Here is a 21961-nt window from a genome sequence, read left to right on the forward strand (position 1 = left end):
AATTCTGCTAGTGGTTCTTCGAGAAAAACGGGCAAGAGGGAGCAATTAACAGTGAGTTACAAGGGGATATATTTGTAAATAGTGATTGCATCAGCCCAAAAAAGCCCTTTGAAGATGGTTGGCTCACTCAGCACCAAGGGAAGAGGGGGCACAGTTTCCAGCCACACTTGACACTGTGTTTGTGCCCAGGACTGTGTGTGCATCAGATTCAATTCCTGGCTTCATTCAGAGAGCTGGGATGCCCCAGCAGAACTCCAGTCAGGAAAGAGCTAAAAACCACCTTGTTACCTCTCTACTATTACATCCCTTGTTATAACCTCTCCCCTAATATACCTCCATATCCACTGCCTTTGGCATCCCAAGAGATGCCCCTGCATAAGGAGGGGAACACATTACCAGAAACTTCAGTTTTACCCATCTGCTGCTTTGCACCACCTGCTCTGCACACAGGGATCATCCCACCTCCAATCACAGAAACAAAGAAAAACTTTTGTAAAAGTATGATTCTCTTCTTATTTTGAACCTATCCTTCTCCAAAAAACATCCTTCCTTGAGCACTGTAAACCTTAAGAACTCAACACAGACAGAAGTTCTTCATGTTTGAGGACTGAGGTGACTTTTCCATAAACTTTGTAGAATAGAAAAAAAAAATAAATACAGCATATAGTAACAACTTTGGCCAGGAAACAAGACAAGGTTCTGTATCCATTTATCCCAAGATGAAATCGGCAATTGCATGAATGCATAAATTATAAGTTATTCTGGGAAAGATAAACTCAGTGGAATTCAAGTGGAATCAAAACAGTACTGAAAAGATTAGAAGAAAAACCCCAACAAAAATCAACTGGATCACAATTAAAAAGGTCAAAAATTTATTTTTCCTTAGGGCATAAGAGGCATTGTAAACAAAATACCAACAAACAAACAAACAAAAAAAAAAATCACAAGTCAATTCTTACAGTCTGCAAGCATTTGAAGATAGAGTACCCTTTTCCCACCTCCCCCCAAACACTGCAAGCCTGCTCAAATGGCAACAGGCAACAAGCCTGGGCCCTGAAGGTCCAGGGAGTTTTGCCATGTCCCAAGCTGGGACTAATTTTCTCATGTAAGAAGGACACTGCATCTGTTTTACCAAACACTAAAAAAAAAAATCAAGTCCAACAAAATATAAATATTACAGACAAGAATCAGATTTAGCACCACCTTTGGTCCAAGCAATCAATGAACTGGGAGATGACAGGTACAGTTTGTTTAGGAAGTTCTTTCTGCCTGAGTCTTTGAAAACATTAGAGGTTCCCATAGCAAGAAGTTGTATTATCTCTGAGAAAATACTTCTCAAATTCTGGCAGTCCCTAATCCTTCCAGGGTCCTGCACACAGGGAGGGGGAGCATCCAGGGGCAGCACCCAGGTCAGCAGAGATCACTCAGAGCACTTGGCAGAGCCCTGTGGGACGTGGCAAACACTGGCCAAGGTCTGGTCCTGCTTTGGCCCAGCAGAGCTCTGCCTTCAGGCATGGCTGAGGACCAGCTGGAGCAGAGACAGCATCCTGAATTTCCCTTCCCACTAACATTTGCCACCCTCCACCACCTGTCAGACTGCAGCACCTGTGAGCTGCCAGGGTGGGTGATGGCAGATGCCTGGAAGGAATTGAAGTTCCTCAATGCAAGTTATTTCAGCATATCTGGAACATGCCAATCAGGAGTTCTTTTATCAGCTGTAGTTTACTCCAAGGCCTTTTCAGGCTCATCTTTTCCAATACACACATGCCCATCAGACACATGGCTCTGAATTTTTGCAGAGGTATCACTGACCAGTTGCTGTGCCACAGCACCAGTGTATGCCAGGACACAGTCACAAGGTTCTGTGATAACAAGGTGACCTAGAAGAAAAATTAGGTACATAAAGCACCTGGCAATATTTTATGTTTCTTACAGCTCTCTCTCCTATAAGCATCCAAAACTCAAATTGTCTTTTCCTTTCCTACAGGAATTCTTGAGCAGTCCTGATTAGCCATTATTAAGTGTTGTTCAGTTCCAAAATAACAACAGCTGTAACAAATGCCTATATAGAAATGCTGAGATCTACTTTTAGGCACAGTAATCTGAAGTCTTTGTTCCACATCTTCACATGTACAATTGCCTGAGACAGATGGTGTTTCTCATTCTCTGTTGAGAGACCCATACAGAGTTTTCACCTTTACAGAGACATGATTAAAATTTCCCAAACAAGCACTTGTTTTTACTTCACTGCTTTAGAACACGCTGCTCTAGGGAATAATCCCAAATCTCAAATACTTACATTGTTTTGCAGTTCTCTGAGCAAGCAGTTGGTCATGGCACAGAGAGCAGGGCAGCCCCTCTGAGTGCACTCCCTGTCCCACACAGGGCACAGCCATGAGGACAGCTCTGAAATAGTTCTGGGCTGGGCACTGCAGTCAAATAAAGTCTGCAAATCTGGATTAAGGGGGAGATTATGAATTTCAAAGCTCATTTCCCCCCACCACTGTCATATCCAGAGCAAATGGAAACATTGTACTATGATTATTTAATCAATTCTTGCTGGGACAAAGCCACACTTCTGTTGCCCCAGTCACAGAAACAGGTCCCCAGTACCACATGTATCAGCTAAACCCTCACAGGTCCCAGCTGATTTGAGCTAAAGCCTGAGGGAAATTTCCAGAGAGCCACTTGGCAAAAAGGAGACTTGTGTTTTACTCACTGGCCCACAGAAAAGTTGCTCATTTTGTTAACTAGTACTCTAATCTGCATCCAGTCTTTGCAAATGTTTACAGACTCAGGGACTGGTCACAAGATCTGTTTGGTGCCAGTTCAGACAGACTGGGGCATCAACCCCTCACTAACAGTAACTCTTGCCATCAATGGCAAAATATACTGTCAGGTGCAGGAAGTGTCACTTTCCTGGATTTCAGTTTTACTGGGATGACTGAGAAAGCCAATTTTTTTTAAATCATGCATATGATTTCCTTTCCTAGGAAAACCATAGACCCAAGCACATCTGGATCCTTGCAGTTGTTCATTGTACAAACAATTTTATCCAACTGGTCAGCATCTCAATTTCATTAAACAAAAACTGAACAATGCTTGAAGCTACAGTTATTTCTGTCTTTAGCTCACATTTGCTATGACATGCTGTGAATGTCAAGATACCTGTCACCTCTCTAAGAATTAATTAATGACCAAAAGCTTTAACATCTATGTGATCAACAATTTTCACTCCACTGCCTTCAGTGGAGCTGGATCAGAGGCCACAACAAAACATGGTCCAAAGCTGTTACCACAAAGAAGGATTTCTCCAGACTCATTTCTTTCTCTCTTAGATTAACTTGCAACCCAAAACAAACAAAATGGTCTCCTGCCCAAAAACTCTCTTAAAAAAAAAACAACAAAAAAAAGCTCTCAGCTAATTCCTTCTCATATTTACTGCAACAGAAACCACACCAACTTCTAGACCTTTTCCCAAGCAGAACAAACAAATTGGTTCCCATATTAAAAACAAAACAAACAAAAGACAAAAAAGTGTCAACCAACTTGAACACACACACACTAAGACCAGCCACACATTTCTCTATCTCTGATCACCTACATACTCTCCCAAGATTCCAAGCTCCCACCAGGTACATTCCCACCACCTAACCACTAAAAAATGGAGCTCTACACCAACACAGAAATGACAACAGCACCTAGTTTTCAAGATCACATGAAGAACATCAACCACCCAAGAAATCCACTGTAAAACTTCACTTAGACCAGGCCTAGATCCATTTTTTTGACTTTTGGTCAACTAAAAATTTGGGTCAGCAAACCCTCGAGGAGCTTCCAGTCCAGGCCTGTGCCATTGCTCTGCTACTGCAGAGGAGCACAATAGCTCAAACACATTTCAGCTTTCACCAAGTTTAGGCTCCTAGTAACTCACTGCTCACAGTTTGCAGAGATAATCTGGGCTAATTAACAGCTCTGGAAACAACTACAGATGTACACAGCCATCAGAGCTGCTTCAGCACCCACCTGGAGTTATCTGCATCTGAACTTTGGCCTAAGCAGCAATCAATCAAGCTGCTGGCAGGACTTCTCCTGACATGACATTTGATACTGAGCCTTAACTGAGGAGGCTCATCCACATGATTCTCCTAAACACTGCTAGCAGAGTAATAAGCACTGCTGTCTGCAATTAAATCTGCAATAAAGGAACAGCACTGATGTCATCTGCAAGTCAGCCAGACAGCAGAAATGCACTTACTCTGTACACAACTGCCCCAAACACTCACTTTGGACCCTCAGTACAAAAAAAAATCATTGTAATGCTTTGCTTTGCTTTTTTAATATTCCAGGTTTGAACTCATCATGAGTTATGAGCAAGACTTTTCAGCAAGCCTGTTCAGCATGACACAGAAAAATTCCTCCTAGCAACTGGAAACAATTCTAACTTCCTCCTTCCCTGAAAGTCCAAGATAGGAAGTAGTTAAGTCAGCTATTCACTGAAATACTTCATTTTAAAAAAGGTTTGTTTTTCTTTTCTTTTTTATTTGTTCCAGTTTACTAATTGCTACGGGCCAGGCTCCAGTGACTGCACTTTTCTCTCCTGCTTCAAGGGGACAGAAACAAACCAAATTAATGTGTTCTGGGGGACCCAGAGTCAGGACAGAATTCAGTGCCTCTCTAGTCATCACCCAAGAGTGATAATGGGATTTGGTTAATTTATTACTGCTTTCCTGGTAACCCAGAAGCTGTTCAAGAACAAGATCTCCAGCCACAAAAGAACTGTTTGCACAGAGAATGCTGCCATGTTGCTGACCCTTCAGTCACCAAATACAGAGTCAGTAACAGCTTTGATGGGAAACATCTGGAGAAGCTTGAAATAGTTACCTAAATATTAAATGTTATATTTTTAAAATTTTCTTACAGCACCAAGTGATCTCCCACCTATTTTTCTCCTCCACCAAACAAGGACCAAGACAGGTACCACTGTAACCAAATAACCCTGAGCATCAGGGGAAAGGTCACTAAAGCCAATTTTTGCAGAAGTACTGTCAGCACAGGGCTGTTCCTGCCAACATGGGCAGGTCAAGAACAGCCACACTTGCCCCCCACACCAGCTGAACCTCAGTGAATGCAAACCCCCAGGCACACAACCTGCCTCAACTACAACAAGCATGTAACCTGTGTTTGTCTTCTTATGGTGGATATGTGGCTTCAGGACACAGATTATCATAGTATTTTAGGGAGTGAAAAAAAAACTTTTCTCAGTAACAAAAAATCCTATCACAGAGCAGTGATGTATTTAAACCATCTATACAGAGAAAGCACCTGCAGTGTCAGACCAAATAATTAATGGCCTTCTTTTCCCTCACATTTTATCTATCTCTCCCCTGCCAATATAGTTACTTCTAATTTCTTTTCGAATTTCTTTTCAAATTTCTTTTCGAATTTCTTTCTGAATGATCAACATAATTCCCATAATTTTAATTCAGTAACAAACAGGAGTCTCAACTCAGGACAGTAGTGGCTTATGCTGACAAGAACAGGTCTGTAAAACGCCAGTGTGAAGCTTTAAACCAAATTTATTTATAAAAAAATCCAAACACAAAACAAAAACAATTGCACTCTCCAACTAAATCAACACTACCTTGATGCAAGAACAAATGAAGAACATAGTTGATGGGACCAGCCCAGCCCTGACAATATAAAATGGGGAAGCTAATTTGTTGTGACTATGGCAGCCATGTCTGCACGCAGTGCAGCACAGCTCCAGCTCCAGGAACCACTGCAGAGCCCCAGCCCTGGCACAAGGGCACCAAGAGAAAACATCTCCTTGGCACACCCTGCAAAACTGACACCCCAAAGCAGAGTTATGGGTGACTTCTAACAGACACCTGTGCTTTGCTCCAAATTGGGTCTAAGACGGAGGAGGAAAAGCAGCAACAGCAACCTGCACCCAACCCAGAGTCAGCTGATGGGGCTTCTGGATCAGCCTCACATACAGTACTTTGAAATTACAGACACACAACAGACAGCACAGAGGGAGAGAAAGAGCAGCACAAGCACTGGGCAGAGTCAGCAGAGGCCATCCAGCAGTTCAAGTGTGCAGACACATTGCCCATGCATCAGCACAGTGCTGGTCCCTGCTTCGAGCAAGCAACGGAAAGCAAATGAAAACAAAATAACTTAGACATCACACTGGGACTGCTGGGAGCTATCAAACACTGATACACAGCACTCCACTACGTGGCTAAATAGCATCTGAAGCTGACAGAGAAGGAGCTGCTGGTGATGGAAAACCACCAGCAAATAGCAGCAAAGCCCCAGCTGGTTTTAAAGAGCCGCAGGGTCTGCAGCACAGTGGATCATGGCAGGGCAGCACCAAGGCTAAGCAGTCCTGTGCACCCTTGGGAGGTGTAGGAATGGAGTGCACAGAGCTTGCTTTTGCTGAGAACAGTCCATGCTGAGCACCCACAAGGGTCTTCTGTCAGTGTCACTCTACTGATGCTCGTGGGCTTCTTGCCACTTTAGACAAGAACATGTGAAAGAATTAAGTTGGCTCCTCAAAACCAGATTCCTAATTGGTAAAGTATTTGGTTTCCCAAAATCACGTGTTTGATCCTATTTCAGTACAGCTGCAGAATTCAGTTTTCCTGTTTGGATGCAAAGGTCTCTGGTAATATTAAGGTTTTTTGACAAACTTAAGAACAGCAGGACAAAAATTATGGAGAAAACTGAGGTACATCCCCTCTCCAGATTAAAGAACTAGAGCCACAGGAGATGTATTTCCCAGAGCTCAGAGAGTCAAGTGCTCTGGCTTTCACATTTCTCTTGCACCTTCCAAAAATAGTCCAGTTTTTAAAAGGTAGTAGATTTTGCTGCTACCTGTAAAGTCACATTATTTTTGACAGATGGAAGTTCTCCTTCCATTCAAATAGAATTTAAGACAATACTTCTCTTGAAGAGCAAAATTTCTGCCCAACTTTATTTAGGACCTGAGAGATCCACCTTTGCAAGCCAAGAAATAAGAAATCAATATCCAAAACATCTGTGAAATTCTGCAGGTGAGAACTAACCCAGATAAAAGGGAGACTTTTTCTTCCTAGTTTAACAATAAGGACAGAAAAGAAAAAACCTGTAAAAACATTCTCAAAGCTTTTGCAATAAATACAAGTAACAATACAGTATCCAAACTTGGGACTGTACCAGCAGAATTGTTTTCCATTCTGAAGTTTCCACCAATTCTGAAGCACAGCAGAGGATGTAACCAGCAGAGACAGACCAGAAGACAGAATCATGCATGGATGACATACAGAGTGTTTCAAGCACAGCTCAGAAGTCCTGTATTGATAAGGATGTTAATGCACATTCTATACATAATCCTGGCAACATGCTGCATAATCCTTATTCTTTCACTAACAGGTGATACTTGTTTATGGAAAGCAGCCACTCCCAACCCAAGCCACCCCAGCTGTCAGTCTCCACCTACCCAAGGATCCTGTTTTCATCCAGTTTTCCCCTCCCCTGCATTTCCCCTTCCCTAAGAGTGCATGAATAGAGAATTGCAAACATTTCACACTGCACGTTCCACTCCAAGTCCTGGATGAGGGGCCTGTTTATTCTATGAATATTGCACTTATCCACTCATTGGATTTGCTTTTTCTCAAGAATGCAGAATATTTGGGAAAAAATAGAGAAAATAGTAGGATACAACACAGGAAAATATGAGTTATTAACAAGCTAGCTATGAAGATCTAAAATTAAATAGTACTAGTTCTATTCTGTTAATACTAGTAATATGAAAATAATGAATGCTTTATCAAATTCCCTTGTTTTTCATATAAGATAAAAGCAGTAACTTTCTTTTTAACTGAGGAAAGCAATGAATATATATTACAATAAAATATGATTCATTAAGATCTGAAAGTGATGAAAACAATTATATAATGCCTTCGTCAAACTTTATAGCATCAGAATGGAAGGAGTCTGGGGTTCACATCCACAAGGCACAAATGCATTTTTTAGCTATACCCATGCAGATGTGAATTTCCATATTGAAGAGTCTAGCTGCAAGACAATTCCAATCTTTCCTTATTGTGTATTTGCTGCTATTGAATACATCAATTAAAAAACTTCCTGTTGACACATCAGTTAAGTACCCCAACACGTGCCCATCATCCCTTTTATCCTGAAAGGTTTGGCTTGCAAAGGACTGGTACATCTGACTGCACTCACCCATGGCACAGGGTGACAGCTAAAACAATGAACAGGAATTGCCTCCCATGAGGAAGGACTCCTAACAAAATGCATGACTCTTGCTGATATGAGAAAGTGTTTTGAAAGGGGAGACAAGGGAAACCAGCAAATAAACTTTTCAGGCATTATATAAACCGCAATAACGAACTCAGAAGTGCTCATTATTATTAAAGTTGCAGTATACAGCAAGATGCAATTTTCACATTCTTTAATTTTGTTCTCTGGCATTGGAGTTTGGAATTTCTGCTGGTCCAAATTCAAGACTTTTTGTAAAATACAAAGAGTGGGTGAGAGCAAGACAGCAAGAGCAGCTGCCTCTCCCCCCAGAGGAGGGCCCCCTTCAGCTGCAGATGGCTCTGCTCAAGCCCTGCAGACTCTTCCTCTCAACAATCTGGTTCAGGAATAAACCAGAAAGAGAAATTTAAACAGTACTATTGATTTCTGCATTGAGTGTTCACTGAGGTGTACGTTACATTAAAATATTGCTCTTGATCCAGTGTCAGTTCTGACAAATTTAGTAAATAAAAGGCGACGTTAACATTTTTAGAAAAGAGCTAAAACACTTCTAGCACTACACTGTCCTCTGAGTACTCTGCCAGGTTTTCCTGCCCTGCAGTCAGCTTTTCTGATGTAGCTTAAGGCCTTTCCTTCTGTTTCACAGCTAATACTGAAGGGCTTGCTATTTCGGGTATCTGTAGAACTGACCAAAATTAGCTGCTCACTGATGGAAAAAATATTTATTTTCCTGCTATCTCTCAGTTGAAAGAATCAAAAAGAGAGAGAGCATCTCAGTGAGAGATGCTATGACAATGGTAAGACAGGAGTGGGAAAAATTGCATTCGGTGTATTTGTTTTAAAAGTGCCCTTTTAAACACAAGCAGCCAAAACAACTGCCAGGTGAAGGGAAGCCCAAATGGAAGCTTTTCCACCAGGGTGGAAGCCAAGTTGTGGCCAGCAGTAATTTCTGGGACCCATCCTTTTAGCTGGCACAGTGAGGGCAGAGGGAAGCCATGAGTGTAGCTCTGCAGCCCATCTACAGGTGTGGCCCCTCCTCAGGAGAGCCTTTGAGATGGGATAAAGCAGCAGTGAGCCACAGAGCTGCTGTGTGAGTGAGAAAACCCTGGCAGAGCTGCTCACACTGTCACCCTGCCCTGCCTGCAGCACTGCAAGCAGCCAGAGCTGGGGAAGCAAGACAGCAAGATGGAACAGGAGCTGTGGGATGGACAGACATCTCTCACAGAGCTCTCTCCTAACCTGAGCCTCATGGAGAACTTGCATCCACCAGGGGCCAGCCTGTGCAGGGCACTGGAACTGTCTGCCAAAGACACCAGTGCCACACCACACACCCTGCAAGGGCTCTGCACTTGAGAGCTGCCCTGGGCTTGGCTTTGCTGGATGGAAATGTGAGTATTCCCAGCAGTCTGGGCTCTCCTTGCTGCTCCTCCCTCCTTGGATAGGGTCTCATGTCAGGCCATACCATACTCAGAGAATTCAGTGGCTCAATGCAGAAGATCTGGGAGCTGTGCTTTACATCCCCCCAAAGAGATGACATAGTGGGAATGTCTTTAAACAAAACTTTAGAATATTTTAAATAATAAGTTAATTCTTAATAAATATGTGCTTCAAGAAAATGATAATTATATACTGCACCTTTAAATAATGCACTTAGTTCTCTGCATTGGCTTCCATTTTGGTTTCTTTTATTGTTAAAGTGCATTAATTCAAAATAATGAACCACTTCCTCATCATTATTGTTAAAATAAATCATAACATTAATACGAATCACTAAGTCACTACTATTAGTACTGCAATCTAGCAGATAACTCTATGTATTGCTCTATTTAATACTGTCCAGCAGAAGAATATAATACTTCTATTATAATCTCACAACAGCTCCAGCAGTCTTTTATGGCTGCTACCATACTAGTACAACTAAAAATGGGGAGAAATACAAGAGACAGGGCCACAATGTCTCAGCTACACATCCAGTGAGATGGAGCTAACTGGACATATGCTTACACATCATATGGTGAGACATAAAGGTACAAAGAGGACCCTGCACTGTGGTATGAGCTGTTGTGCAGTTACACCTCCTCCTCCTGCCACCACAATTTAAAGGGATCCAAACAAACAGCCTCCCCTCCCCACCTGCATGCAGAGAGCTGCTCAAACCACAGCACTGTTTGTAGTCTGTAGCTGTGGCACCTGGATGTTGTTTCAGCTACCAAAGGACATCAGCCACAATAAGCTGTAGGCAACTCTCTCAGTGTTATCATGGAAATTAATAAAACCCCCAAACCACACACACACACACACACAAAAAAAAAAAAAAAAAAAAAAAAAAAAGAAAAAAAAAAAAAAGAAAAAAAAAAGGAAAATCAAGAAGGAAAAAAAAGGGAAAAGACAAGAACTACATATAAATTTCCTAATTTTTTTTTTGGCAGTGAAACATCCCCAGTAACATATGGTACTATTGTGCTGTTTTATTCAGCCCCTTGATCCCAGCTATTTTGAAGCCTTTATAACCTTTAACTTCTGAGCCAAATCAGTATGAAACTGGTGGAAAAAAGGACATGCAATGCTTTGTATAAACCAGTAGTGAAATGGTCTCCCTCCCCCCTTAGAACAGATTGACAATGCAGTCTATTATTTAAAGGAATTAAATATTGATATTGAGTGATTAACAAGGCCATTTAAGGAAAACCCCCAAGCATGACATCCTTAAGCACAGTAGGGATTTAGTAAATTCTCTTTACAGTACAAGACTACCTCACAAATAACTTCTAGCCTTTTCCAATGGATACCTCTTCCATTTCCCACACCACCCACACCGTGTGCCACATTTCAAAACATGAGTTAAGACAGCAAACAGAACTTGAACTAGAAGAGGCAGCCTCCTGGTTAGATGCATTGTAGACCAAATTGCTTTGATATTAAATCTCTGAGCCTGAGAAGCCCAGGCCCACTTTCCAGTACAAATGTACTCTTTGGATTCAAGTGGGAACAGAAACATATATTTGGCTCCTACTTCAGTTTTAAGTCTTTTGTGGTAAAACCAGACATGCACACAAAGAGAATACAGTAAACCCAGAATGCACAGAGAAGACAGAAAGAAAACACAAAAACAATTCCCCAAAAATATACAAATTATGTGCAGACTGAGTTTGATGGCTTTTTTTTTCCCCACTCATTGTAAACACTGATGTTGCAGAAGGTTACAAATATTTCTCACTAATATCTTGGTGGGCCCTGCCAGCAGTCGGCACCCTTGGATTTGGACCAGAGGGCAAAACAAGATTTAACACATCTGACAGCTTTGTCTTTAGTGTTTTAAGGGACTTTGTTGACTTTGATAACTTTTGAGAAATCCAACTCTGGGAAGAGAATCAACCAGTATCACCTGGCAGGAGTCAGGCACAGAACCAAACATGAAGCCTGCACAGTAACAGACTGCTTAAGCAAGGGGTTTGTAGGTTTGTTTTTACAAGCACCAGTAGGCATCACTGCCCTTGAACACCTGAAATCCCAACTCAAAGAACAAGACAGAATGAAAGGAAACAAAAAGCCCCCAACCCACACCACCTGATGGCCTTTTCTGGTGAGTTAGCTGTAACAACACTGAAGACAGACACCAAAACTCTCCATTATGAAAAGGCTCCAACTCTGGACCTACCAACTGTTGAGTATAGTAAAAAAAAAAAAAAAAAAAAAAAAAAAAAAAAAAAAAAAAGAAAAAAGTGAACGTCTCCAAAGGACTAGAGTCCCTCTGTGTTTCAGAAACTTTCATTTGCTTCTCACTCTGTAAGCTGTGGAAAAGCATCCAAAATTCTTGGGTATTCCACATATGAGGAAAACGAGGAGAAAGGGAGCCAAGATTGTAGAACAGTTTGGCACAGAACTCCCCAGGTAGATGCATGTGTATTTCTCTCACAAAAGGCACACGTTTGGTTTCCAATAATGGGAAGGATGGGATGTCATACCCTGTTACACATACAAGATTATTAACAACTTCACAAAAAGGCATTTGACTATGCTGCATCTTCCTTGTAGTTGCCTACAACATGTGAACCCCACAAACCTCTCCAGAACATGACAGATTTGTCCTCACAGAGACTCCTTTGTACAAATCGGAGCACAGGGAAACGTCTTTTTGTGTAGCAACTGTTTTTTTTCCACATGTACACAGCAGGAACAGTATAAATTAGGGAGGTTAAAGATATTGCAATATTAGTTCTTTTTCTCCAAATAATTTGAGGGCACCCAGCCTTTGAATGGCTTCACACCATTCATGATCTGGCAGTACCACCAGCCATTGGGGTTCCTTTCGAGCACTTCCATGCAGACACCTTCCTGAAACCCCGCAGTCTCCTCATCCCCCTCGTAGTCTGCAATGGAGACATAGATGTCCTTGAGGTTGTTGTGGATGAACTGGGATTTCTCGATGGGCTTTGGCCTGACTGTGGACACGGGGATGCCGTTCCTCTGCGCGGGCAGGCTGGAGGTGCTGTCGGGGCTCTCGGTGCCCGGCCGCTCCGGCTGCTTTCCCCTGGCGTCGCCCGGCTGTGCCCACGCGTTGCTGAAGGAGGAGTTCCGGCGGACGCTCCGGAGCTGATCCGTGGCTGTTAAGGACTCGTTCCTGCGCAGGGAGCACGACAGGTTGTTGTCCTTCGGAGGTGGAGACACAAACACTGACTGCGGACGGACAGCAAGCTGCCTCACACCGTTCCTCATTTTAACTGGCCCCGATGCTTTGGAGAAGCCGCCGGGAGGTTTGCTTGGGATGGGTGGTGTTGCGCGTTTGCTCTGGTTGATGGTGTTCAAAGCCTGAACTCTCTTCTCTATCTTCTCTAAACTGTTTGACTTGTTTTCATTTTTCCTGTTCCCGGCAAAAGAGGAATCAGTCTCTGATGATGTCGTTTCTTGCTGGTTATCAGGGAGAGCCAAATAATGGGAAGGAGCCCAGCCTTCTGTGTCTCCATACTTCAGGTACCACCATCCACTGGCTTGCTTTTCCAGCACTTCCACTTCTACTCCCGCTGGGAAGCAAATTTCAGAATCCTGTACCTTTTGGTATGAGTCAGTGGTCACATAGAAACATCTGGAGTCATTCTCTTGCTCAGTTTTGGCTGTGTGGCTGGAGCAGAAGATGCCACGGGAGGGAGCTGTGATGAGATCAGCCGAGCTTCTCCGAACAGGGTCATCCTGGCTCTCAGCAGCTGTGCAGGGCGGGCTTGCAGACTCTTCACTTCTTGAACCTTTGAGTCCACCTCTGAGCTGCCCAGTTGGCCTCAGCTGACGCCTTAAAGTGCTAATATCCATCTTTTCTTGGCTCTGAGAGTCTGCCTTGTTCAGGAAAGGTTTGGGCCTGACGATTGGCTTTGCTCTGATGGAAGGACTCTGCCCGGGATCTTTCTTCATGCCCGTTCTTGCCACGCTACGTAAGCCAACATCTGAAGCTGATCTTGGTTTTGTCTCCTCACTCCTGGAATAGTGACACTTTCCAAGATCAGGCTGAATGTTTTTGTCTGTCTTGAGCTTCACGAGTGATGATTTAGGAGAGCTGGAACATGGAGAATTCCTTCGGATCAAGGACAGAGAGGAGCTTTTCTGAGAATCAGAATCCCCACTGGATTCCTTATTGGACAAACCATCTTCCACATAACGCCTGAACCCCTCGTTCTCATAGATGGTTTCTTCTTCATGAGCAACTTCTTCTGAAGACTCTCCTACTTTGAATTTAGCTTTCTGAAGTGATGACACAGGTGAGGGCTTGAGGGGCTGGAAGAGTCGTTTTTCAGGAGTGCTGTCTTCAGGGTGACTTTCACTCACTTCACACTCAGATTCAAAGCCAAAGGCAGGCACATCATACTCAGGCTCTTCATATTTCAGCTTGTGGGGAGAGTCCTGGGGATCTCCTGAAGAAACTGCTCCAGAAGTTGTTCCTTCTTCAGAGTCTTTTGGTTTACTGGGAGGTGCAGGGGGAGGAACCTTTGGGCGGGTTAAAGTACTGGTTCTTCTGTTCAAATTCGGTTTCTTTCTCTTGTCAATGTAAGATGCTGGAGCCCATCCTTCCTTCTCTCCAATCTGCACATACCACCAGCCACCAGAATTCTTTTCGATAACCTAAGAGGCAATAAGGAACGTGTTACTTAGACAAAAATCTCAACTTCACTCCTCCCCTTCCAATCCACTCCCATGCAACAGATACATACTACAATTTTTACAGGCACAGTGAAGCTCACCTCAGCTTTTTGTCCTCCACGAAAGCTTATGCCATCAGAGATGCATGACTGGAATTCAGCAATGGTGTAATATTCCACTTCCACAGAGGGTGGCTCTGGTGGCTTGGGTAACTGAAAACCCTATGGCAAATAGGATGCTTTGTTCATTTAAACCAAAGAAGCAGTCAGCTAAACAGCAGTATGAAAAAACCCTGCTTTTATTCACTAAGAATCTTCCTTCTTCCTGTGCTACTTCCTAATGGTAACTGCCCAGTTCTCCAGAGTGGGAGCTGATGTATTGATAGGGGCTAAAAGAGAAAAGCCTTTGAAACTAAGCCCTGTTTATGCCACCTTCACCAACTATGAAAACTATAATAATCTTTACCTGAATAGCAAAATGTTTTACTTGTGGGTGATAAAGTGTGAGCTGCCACTGCAGTCACACTAGGAGCAGCCCATTTATGCTGAGATTTTGTCCAGAAGGACCCAGCTCTGGATGATATGCCACAAAATGCAGAAAACTGCATTGCAACAGACACCTAATAGATTCTGCCTTTCATTAAATATACTATTTTAAAATGTAATCCAAATGAATTATTGCTCTTAATCTGCTGCTGGACTTTTAAAACAACCTGAACTAGTTAGTGATATGAGTTAATGGGCATCTCTTGCAGCAGGAAGCATAGGTAATATCATAGACCCCCTAGTTTTGCCCAGCTAAAGTGATGGAAGGGAAGGACTTTACTGCTTGATCAAAACAATTCCAGTTCCTCCCCGTAACAGACCCAGAACTGCTGCTCAGTCCCAACACAACCTTCGTAAAGGCTCTCTGAGAAGTGGGACACTGCTATTTACAGTCAGTCTGGCAGCATATCAGACTCCTTTAAAAGCTAAGTGCCTTTACATTAAGCTGCCACATTTTAGAATTTGCTACAATTAGTTTTTAAGGTGACAAATGGGAAAATGGTCCTTTCAGGAATTTCAATATTGAAAGCTTTTCAGATTAGAACAGTGCTCATCTGCAGGGCAGCTAGATGATGGTGAAGCTGCACAGCTTCTATACGTCACTACTTAGGGTTCTATGAAAGAACCACAGGTCAGACAGACACAGGACAGACAAAGGCACAACATAATTCTGAGCCATCAATGGGAGAAGGGCAAATCACATACTGTGCTTTATTCTCCAGCTCCTTCATTTCTAAGATACCCTTTCTGTAACTAACAGTTGATGTTTCATCACGCACAGCATGTGGCATTTCACAGAGAACCCATCTCTGCACCTTAGGAACCGTGTCTAACAATGTTGTAATTGGATGTTTCTGCACTATAAATGCTGAAATACACCAGAAGCACAGCATAATAAAATGCCTTTAGATAATATGATGGTTTGGATTAAATGAAGATAATTGGAAACAGCAGATATGCTCAGGCTTTCACATATAATATCACTGTTATTTTTAGCATGGGATTAAGTATCATAGTCTTGCCAAAACAAAGTAATTGAAAATAAAGTGAAGGAAAATAGGAAGAAAATGTTAATATACAATTCATATAGTCTGTTAAGAAGCATCTCTGGTGACAGAAAAATTACAAGTCGCTTACTGCTCATAAAGGGTACAGCAAAGACTAAACACTATGTATTGCCTAGATAAACAAGCCATTAGCAAGACTTTTATATCAATACACTGCTGACTAGTTCCTATTGAAGATGACAGTTCTAATCTCAAATTGATACAAGCTTCCAGTATCCCAGCTTTGGGGATAAGAAATCATAGGGGATCTAGTTCCTGCAGCATACATCCTTCCATAGGATTCCAAACCACTTCAAACATGCACAAGAATGAAGCTCAGCCACCTCAAAGGTGTAGCAATGGAATCAGGGGACACATTCCCAGTTGCTCAAGACAAGAGAATGTAAAAAATTTCAGTCCGGGCTCAGGACACCCAGAGGAAATTTTAACCTTCTGAGTCAGCCAAACAAGTTTTAATGCCCATGCACAGAACACAGGAGCTTTATCATTTTCTCCCTTCAGACCTGATTAGTTGGGGCAACATTTCGAATAACAGAAAACCTGATTTACCATTAGGATGCCCTGAGGTCTGCTCAACATTTAAACAATGAAATGAACAGGCATGTAAATAAAGGATCCCTCCCACCTTGTACAGCTGCACAAAGTCTCACAAAGCAGCCAGACACCTACCCACTGCTAAGATAAACCATAAACCAATACACACCAGACTGGACTCTCTTCGTGGGGGCGGCCTTGTTCTCAGATTTGGAGAACCTGAGCAGGGAAGGGAACAGGGAGAGTTTATTTAACTTTGCAAGTATTGATAAACACTTTTCTGCAGCTCTCTGCTGTTACCCAGTTTGAGAATAGAAGTCAGTATTTGCAATATTTAAAGCATCTCTATGAAACAAGATAGGAAACTATATTAGAAATACCAAAGTAGCTTAACTATTCATCTCTGCTAAGCCAGCAAATTTAAGAGGAAATCACTGCCAGAAAATACTGGATCGTATTTTCTGCTGGAACTGACCAGCTCCATTGGAGACTGGCCAAAAAAGAACTGGCCTAATACCTATTTTCCCCCCAGCAGTGAAAATAATTCACTAAACACTCATACTGTCCTCTCTCCTAGTATTTTGCCATTCCTTGCACAGAGCAGTGTCAGCATCTGCATTTTGCAGATGAAGTAGTAGAAACATTAGAGCAACTTGCCCCCAGGAAAACAGCAGAACAAATGCAAGAGAAGACAGAGATGCTCTCCTCAACTTGAGCATGCTATCACACCATCTACATTTCTGGGGTAGAAGGGCACATTTTAGAGCATTCAATAGGAAAAAAGGATTCTCTGGAAAAGTTAACGAAGTAAACACAGGCAGGCTAAAATAAAGAACCACCAGCCAACCTGTGTATAAAGTGAAGTTAAATTGTATCACTACTAGTGATTTACATCTTCTGAAGTCCCCCTTGATACATCTACAGGCTATGCAAAGGTCTGATTGTATGGGACAGGCAATGCCAGCCCTGAAAAGGTAGAAAATAAGAATTCATGAAAACCCAGACAACTTTACTGCCTTACTTATTTGAGCTCTTTGTGGTGCTATCCTTGCTATGGCTGGGGATCCCTGGGCCAGTTTGGAAGCCTGCTTGTCTGGAGTCATCATGGCATTGCCATTAGAGTCATTGCACAGGATGGGCAAACTGATTTCCTTCTTGGTGATATGGGTTTCTGCAGACTCGTTTTCTACTTGAGCTTCCTTGTCAGTAGATGATTTCTTGTTCAGCAGGTTACTGATCTCCATGATGTTTCCTATGATTTCCACTGGCCCAGTTAGGTTCTTTTTCCTAGATGGAAGATCATCTTTAGCCTTCTTCAGGTATGAAGCTGGGGCCCAGCCTTCTTTGCCCAGATACCTGGAGAGGCAAAAGGAAACACCATCACATCAAACACAGCCTTCTCATGCATTTCAGGAAGAACAGACAAAGAAAAAGTGATGGATGAAAACATCAAACAAAGTTTACAGTTTGCAAACAAGATTTCATAGTCTCTATTCACTTATTATCTATTGATCAGACATATCAAAGTCAATTGAGCCAGCAGTAACTGTGCAGTTGAAAGCCACTAATAATCCTAAGGAAGGAGTCTCTCTGGACAAGAAATAGTTACACACCAGGTAAAGAGCTTCACCAATTTGTTTTATGCCTCCCCTAGACTGTACTAGGCAAACTCAGTATTTAAAAGCAAACTAGTAAGTAAAATATTTTAATAGTTTTTAAACTTCTTAGTGGCAACTCAAATTGAAAATGGGCTAAAATAAGGGTGTACAGCACCTAGTACAGAGAACTATACCTGCAGTTTAATACCATTATGCAAGCCTCCCTCCCTGAAGCCATGAAGAACACTGGCCCTCCTTCCAGAATTCCCAGCTCTGCATAGCAGCTTTCTGTCATGGAGCATATGGGACCCTTAAACTACTGCAGCTCCTTCTAGCACCACAAGATCAAGAAACAATTTGCCTGAGGAAAAATGGCTTTGATGGAGACTTGTTTTCCTGAACAAGCTGGAGGCAATTTGAAGAAATAAACAGGGAAATTTGAGCAGACACCTGAATCCAGAACGTGTTCCTGAAACAACACCCTGAGCTGATCATGCTACACTTCAAACTGAGGTAATTCCACAAATGGGCTTTAGGGAAGATTTTTTTCCTAACTCCTGCCATTCCTAACACCTCAGCAGGGATTTCAGATTACAATCAGACTCCAGGGAGAACCATGTGGAAAAAACTCTGCTTCCCTAATGAAACCCTAACTTGCTACAGTGAGAGTCACTGAAAACCTTTTCTCTAATCTCTCAAGATACCCAAAGCAGGGACTTGAACTGTAAGTGAGAAACCAGGCACCATTACATCCTGGTGCTCAGGAAATCTGCAGGAAACACGAATGTTAAAACAGTAGGACTCTAGGGCTCTTTATTGAAAAGGGAGCCTCATTAGACAGCAGAGGAAGGAGCTGGGGCACATGGGATAGGAACAAATCATTTTCTGGCAGGTGAGCACCATTGTCATGACAACACTTGGATTCTGAGGTTTCCAGTGAGATCTCTGCATCCAATCTCATCCTGGTCTCCCTCACCACATCCACACACTTGAGAGTGGTTCTGGGAATTTACAGGGAGAACAGGAAAATGCAGTGTAGATTTGATTCTCTAGACTTTATTTCTCTTCCTGTATAAAAGCAAATACAATTGTTATACTTCTAGCAATGACTACAAGGATATTTCTGTCCAAAATTCTGCCTTTTCCTCCTCGCCCACCCAGACCAGGAAGATACTAGAGATTCTGCTTCTCCCTACACACTTGCTTGTGTCACACATGAAGGTAAAGATGTATGATCTCTCCTGCTCAGGGAGTTTAGTGGCAAGTTTTTCCAATTTCTCTGGTGCCAAAGGAAAGCACCCCAAGAGCTCTGAGCTTTCTGTGATGTGTGGAGAACAAGAAGTAGCAAGTAACCTGGTATTAACTTGATGTGACTTCAAAAAGAGTAACAGCTTCCACTGTGTGATACTATGTCAAGAAGCAATTTGGATCTATTCAATCCTGTCCCCTTTCTGCTAGGCCTCAAACCAAACCAAAAAAAGGAAAAGGAAAAAAAGGCCTCAGTACATGCCAGAATTCCTGTTGTGTCCAGGCATCACCCAGTGCCATTTTCCAGCCCTTAGACTTTTGGCTTCATTCCCTTTTGCAGAGCTGCTGACCAATGCTCTCTGCTGCTTTCACACCAAGTAAGTTTTTTTAAAGGACATTTGTGAGTTTATACCATGTGGAGGTGGAGAGGTGTCCATCTATGAGAAAGCCACAGTGGTCAATGCACTGAGCACTCCAGTTCTAAAGGTTACTTTCAACAGAGCTTGGCTGTGCAAAATCAGCAAGAAAAAACAGCTTACATCCATCTTAGTTTGTGGGAGACTTAACATGTTTAAGATCAGCAAGGCAGCCATAAGCAGGTTCTGTAGTGGCTGTCAGTTCTTCTGCCAGCTGAATGTATTTGGATTTGTGTAACCCCACTGTTACAAACACCTCTGATCTCACACAGCTTCTCCCAAAGAATTGCAGAACAGATGGACAGTCAGTAACTCTGGGCAGCATCATGCCCTCAGTAGAGAGGCTGCTGTAGGCTACTTCTTCTGTGTTAGCCAATTCAACCTGAAGTTAATGCTGAGCAATTGTTACCAGAAACTACTGGTTTATTTATGCAATATCACAAATAAAAACTACTTACGCAAGTGAAATATGTTTACATTTTTTACCTTAGTCCTTGAATTTGTTAATCTTTAAGCCCTTTGAAGAATAACCTTAAAGACTCCTTGATCTTCCCATTTTATAGGTGAAAGAACTAAAACAACTGTTAATCAATTTCAGCAAAGCTCTGAACCAGTAACAATTTTCATTTCACATCTGAAGAGTTGAATCACAAGTATCCTTCCTTCCTTTATATTCAGAACCTACTGGAGACATTTCAAACCCCATCCTAGATTCCTCATTATTTCAGTGCTGCCAGCACCTCCCAGCTGTGCTTCATTCTTGTGGGCTGAGGCTCAGAGCAAGCACAAAATGAAGGAGATGGAGGCAAATAACAAAAGCTTTACTTAGAATATTGGTACCAACTGCAGTCAGCCCACTTGGGCACCACAAGATTGTATCTACTGCTGTCACCTGGAGGCAAAGTGAGATCTAAATGATGGATGTTAATGGCAGAAATGGGCACACTGGGAAGCACAGATCTACTCAACTCAACACAAGAGTAAGCACAATCCCAGGACAAAGCCTTTCTTCCATTTCTCCCTAGTCCTGATTTTTTTTTTTTTTTTAAGTCATAATGCATGTGAGGCAAAATAAAGACAGACACCAATATTGGCTCTAGCTTGTACAGCATTGGATTGGAAGGGTCTCAGAATTAGGTGCAGTAATTTGGTTCCTCCATGCTTCCAAAACCCTCCCTGTTTATATTACATTAAGGAAAAAACGGATTAAAACCATAGGAATGTTTAAAAAAAGTTAGAAGTGCCTCTGTAAGTCTGAGAGTCACATCTGCTTTCCAGCTCCAGAGCACTGGAATTACTCCAGAGGGAAGCAAACTAGGAAAAAAAAGAAAAAAAAAGAAAAAAAAAAAAAAAAAAAAAAAAAAAAAAAAAAAAAAAAAAAAGAAAAAGAAGGACAGGAAATGAGGATCAGCACATGGCCAAGAATTTGTAGAAATTACATATTTAAGGTGGAACAAGCTAATGTCTTTAAGGTGGATTCCATTTACAAACTACTGAATTTGTTTTTCTCTCTACACACTGAAGTGTGTTCAGTCTGTTATCCACCCAGGGTTCAACTGCATTCTCCTCCTGCTCCCTCTCCCCTCACACTCACAACAGGAGGAGGAGTGGCTCCTTTGAAGGCACTCAATACTCAGAGAAGCAAATTTCTGCAGGAAGGGAATCCTTTTCTGGGAGATACTAACAGCATTCAGGGCAGTTTACATGCAATAAACAGCACAACAAGCTGGAGATCAGCTACCCAGGCTGCAAAGGACCAGCTGGCATCACCTCATCAACATTTGGGATGGATCACATCATCACATTTCTGGAGGTGTTGCCTATGGAAAATAAACCCTGTTTCTAAGAGTTTATCCTCCAGCAAGAAAGCAGCACAGTGCTGCAAAGCAGCAGAGAGGAGCACAGCTGGCACCCCATATACTTGTCACACATTTGGGGAGCACATAACATCTTCCAACAAGAAGAGGGATTTCTCAAATCATTTTTCAGTGCCAAAAAGGCACCGAGTGAGCACATGCTGCAGTCCCCAACTATCATGGGGTGGCTGGGGCATGCACTGTCCTTCCAGCAGATTGCCATGGATGAAGATGCCATGGAAACCACTGCAGCAAGTGTCATCATGTTCCAGAAGGCACCCCTGGTGCACACAAAAATGTGTC

General features: G+C 42.4%; 1 protein-coding gene across 5 annotated transcripts in view; it reads right to left on the reverse strand.

Annotated features, from left to right (window-relative positions):
• Nucleotides 1-855: 855 nt before the first annotated feature.
• SH3PXD2A (SH3 and PX domains 2A) overlaps nucleotides 856-21961 on the reverse strand; it is a 246181-nt gene continuing 225075 nt past the window's right edge. For 4 of the 5 annotated variants that reach the window (XM_079312062.1, XM_079312064.1, XM_079312066.1 and 1 more), the window contains 4 exons: nucleotides 17562-17896; nucleotides 16710-16759; nucleotides 14496-14615; nucleotides 856-14376 (listed from right to left, as the gene is read on the reverse strand). In XM_079312062.1, coding sequence (XP_079168188.1) covers nucleotides 12481-14376; nucleotides 14496-14615; nucleotides 16710-16759; nucleotides 17562-17896 — 2401 coding nt within the window. In that variant the 3' untranslated portion in view covers nucleotides 856-12480. The remainder of the gene's footprint in view (nucleotides 14377-14495; nucleotides 14616-16709; nucleotides 16760-17561; nucleotides 17897-21961) is intronic. The other variant, XM_079312063.1, reaches the window with a different exon arrangement.

The sequence above is a fragment of the Erithacus rubecula genome (genome assembly GCF_903797595.1).
Source record: "Erithacus rubecula genome assembly, chromosome: 9".
Lineage (NCBI taxonomy): Eukaryota > Metazoa > Chordata > Aves > Passeriformes > Muscicapidae > Erithacus > Erithacus rubecula.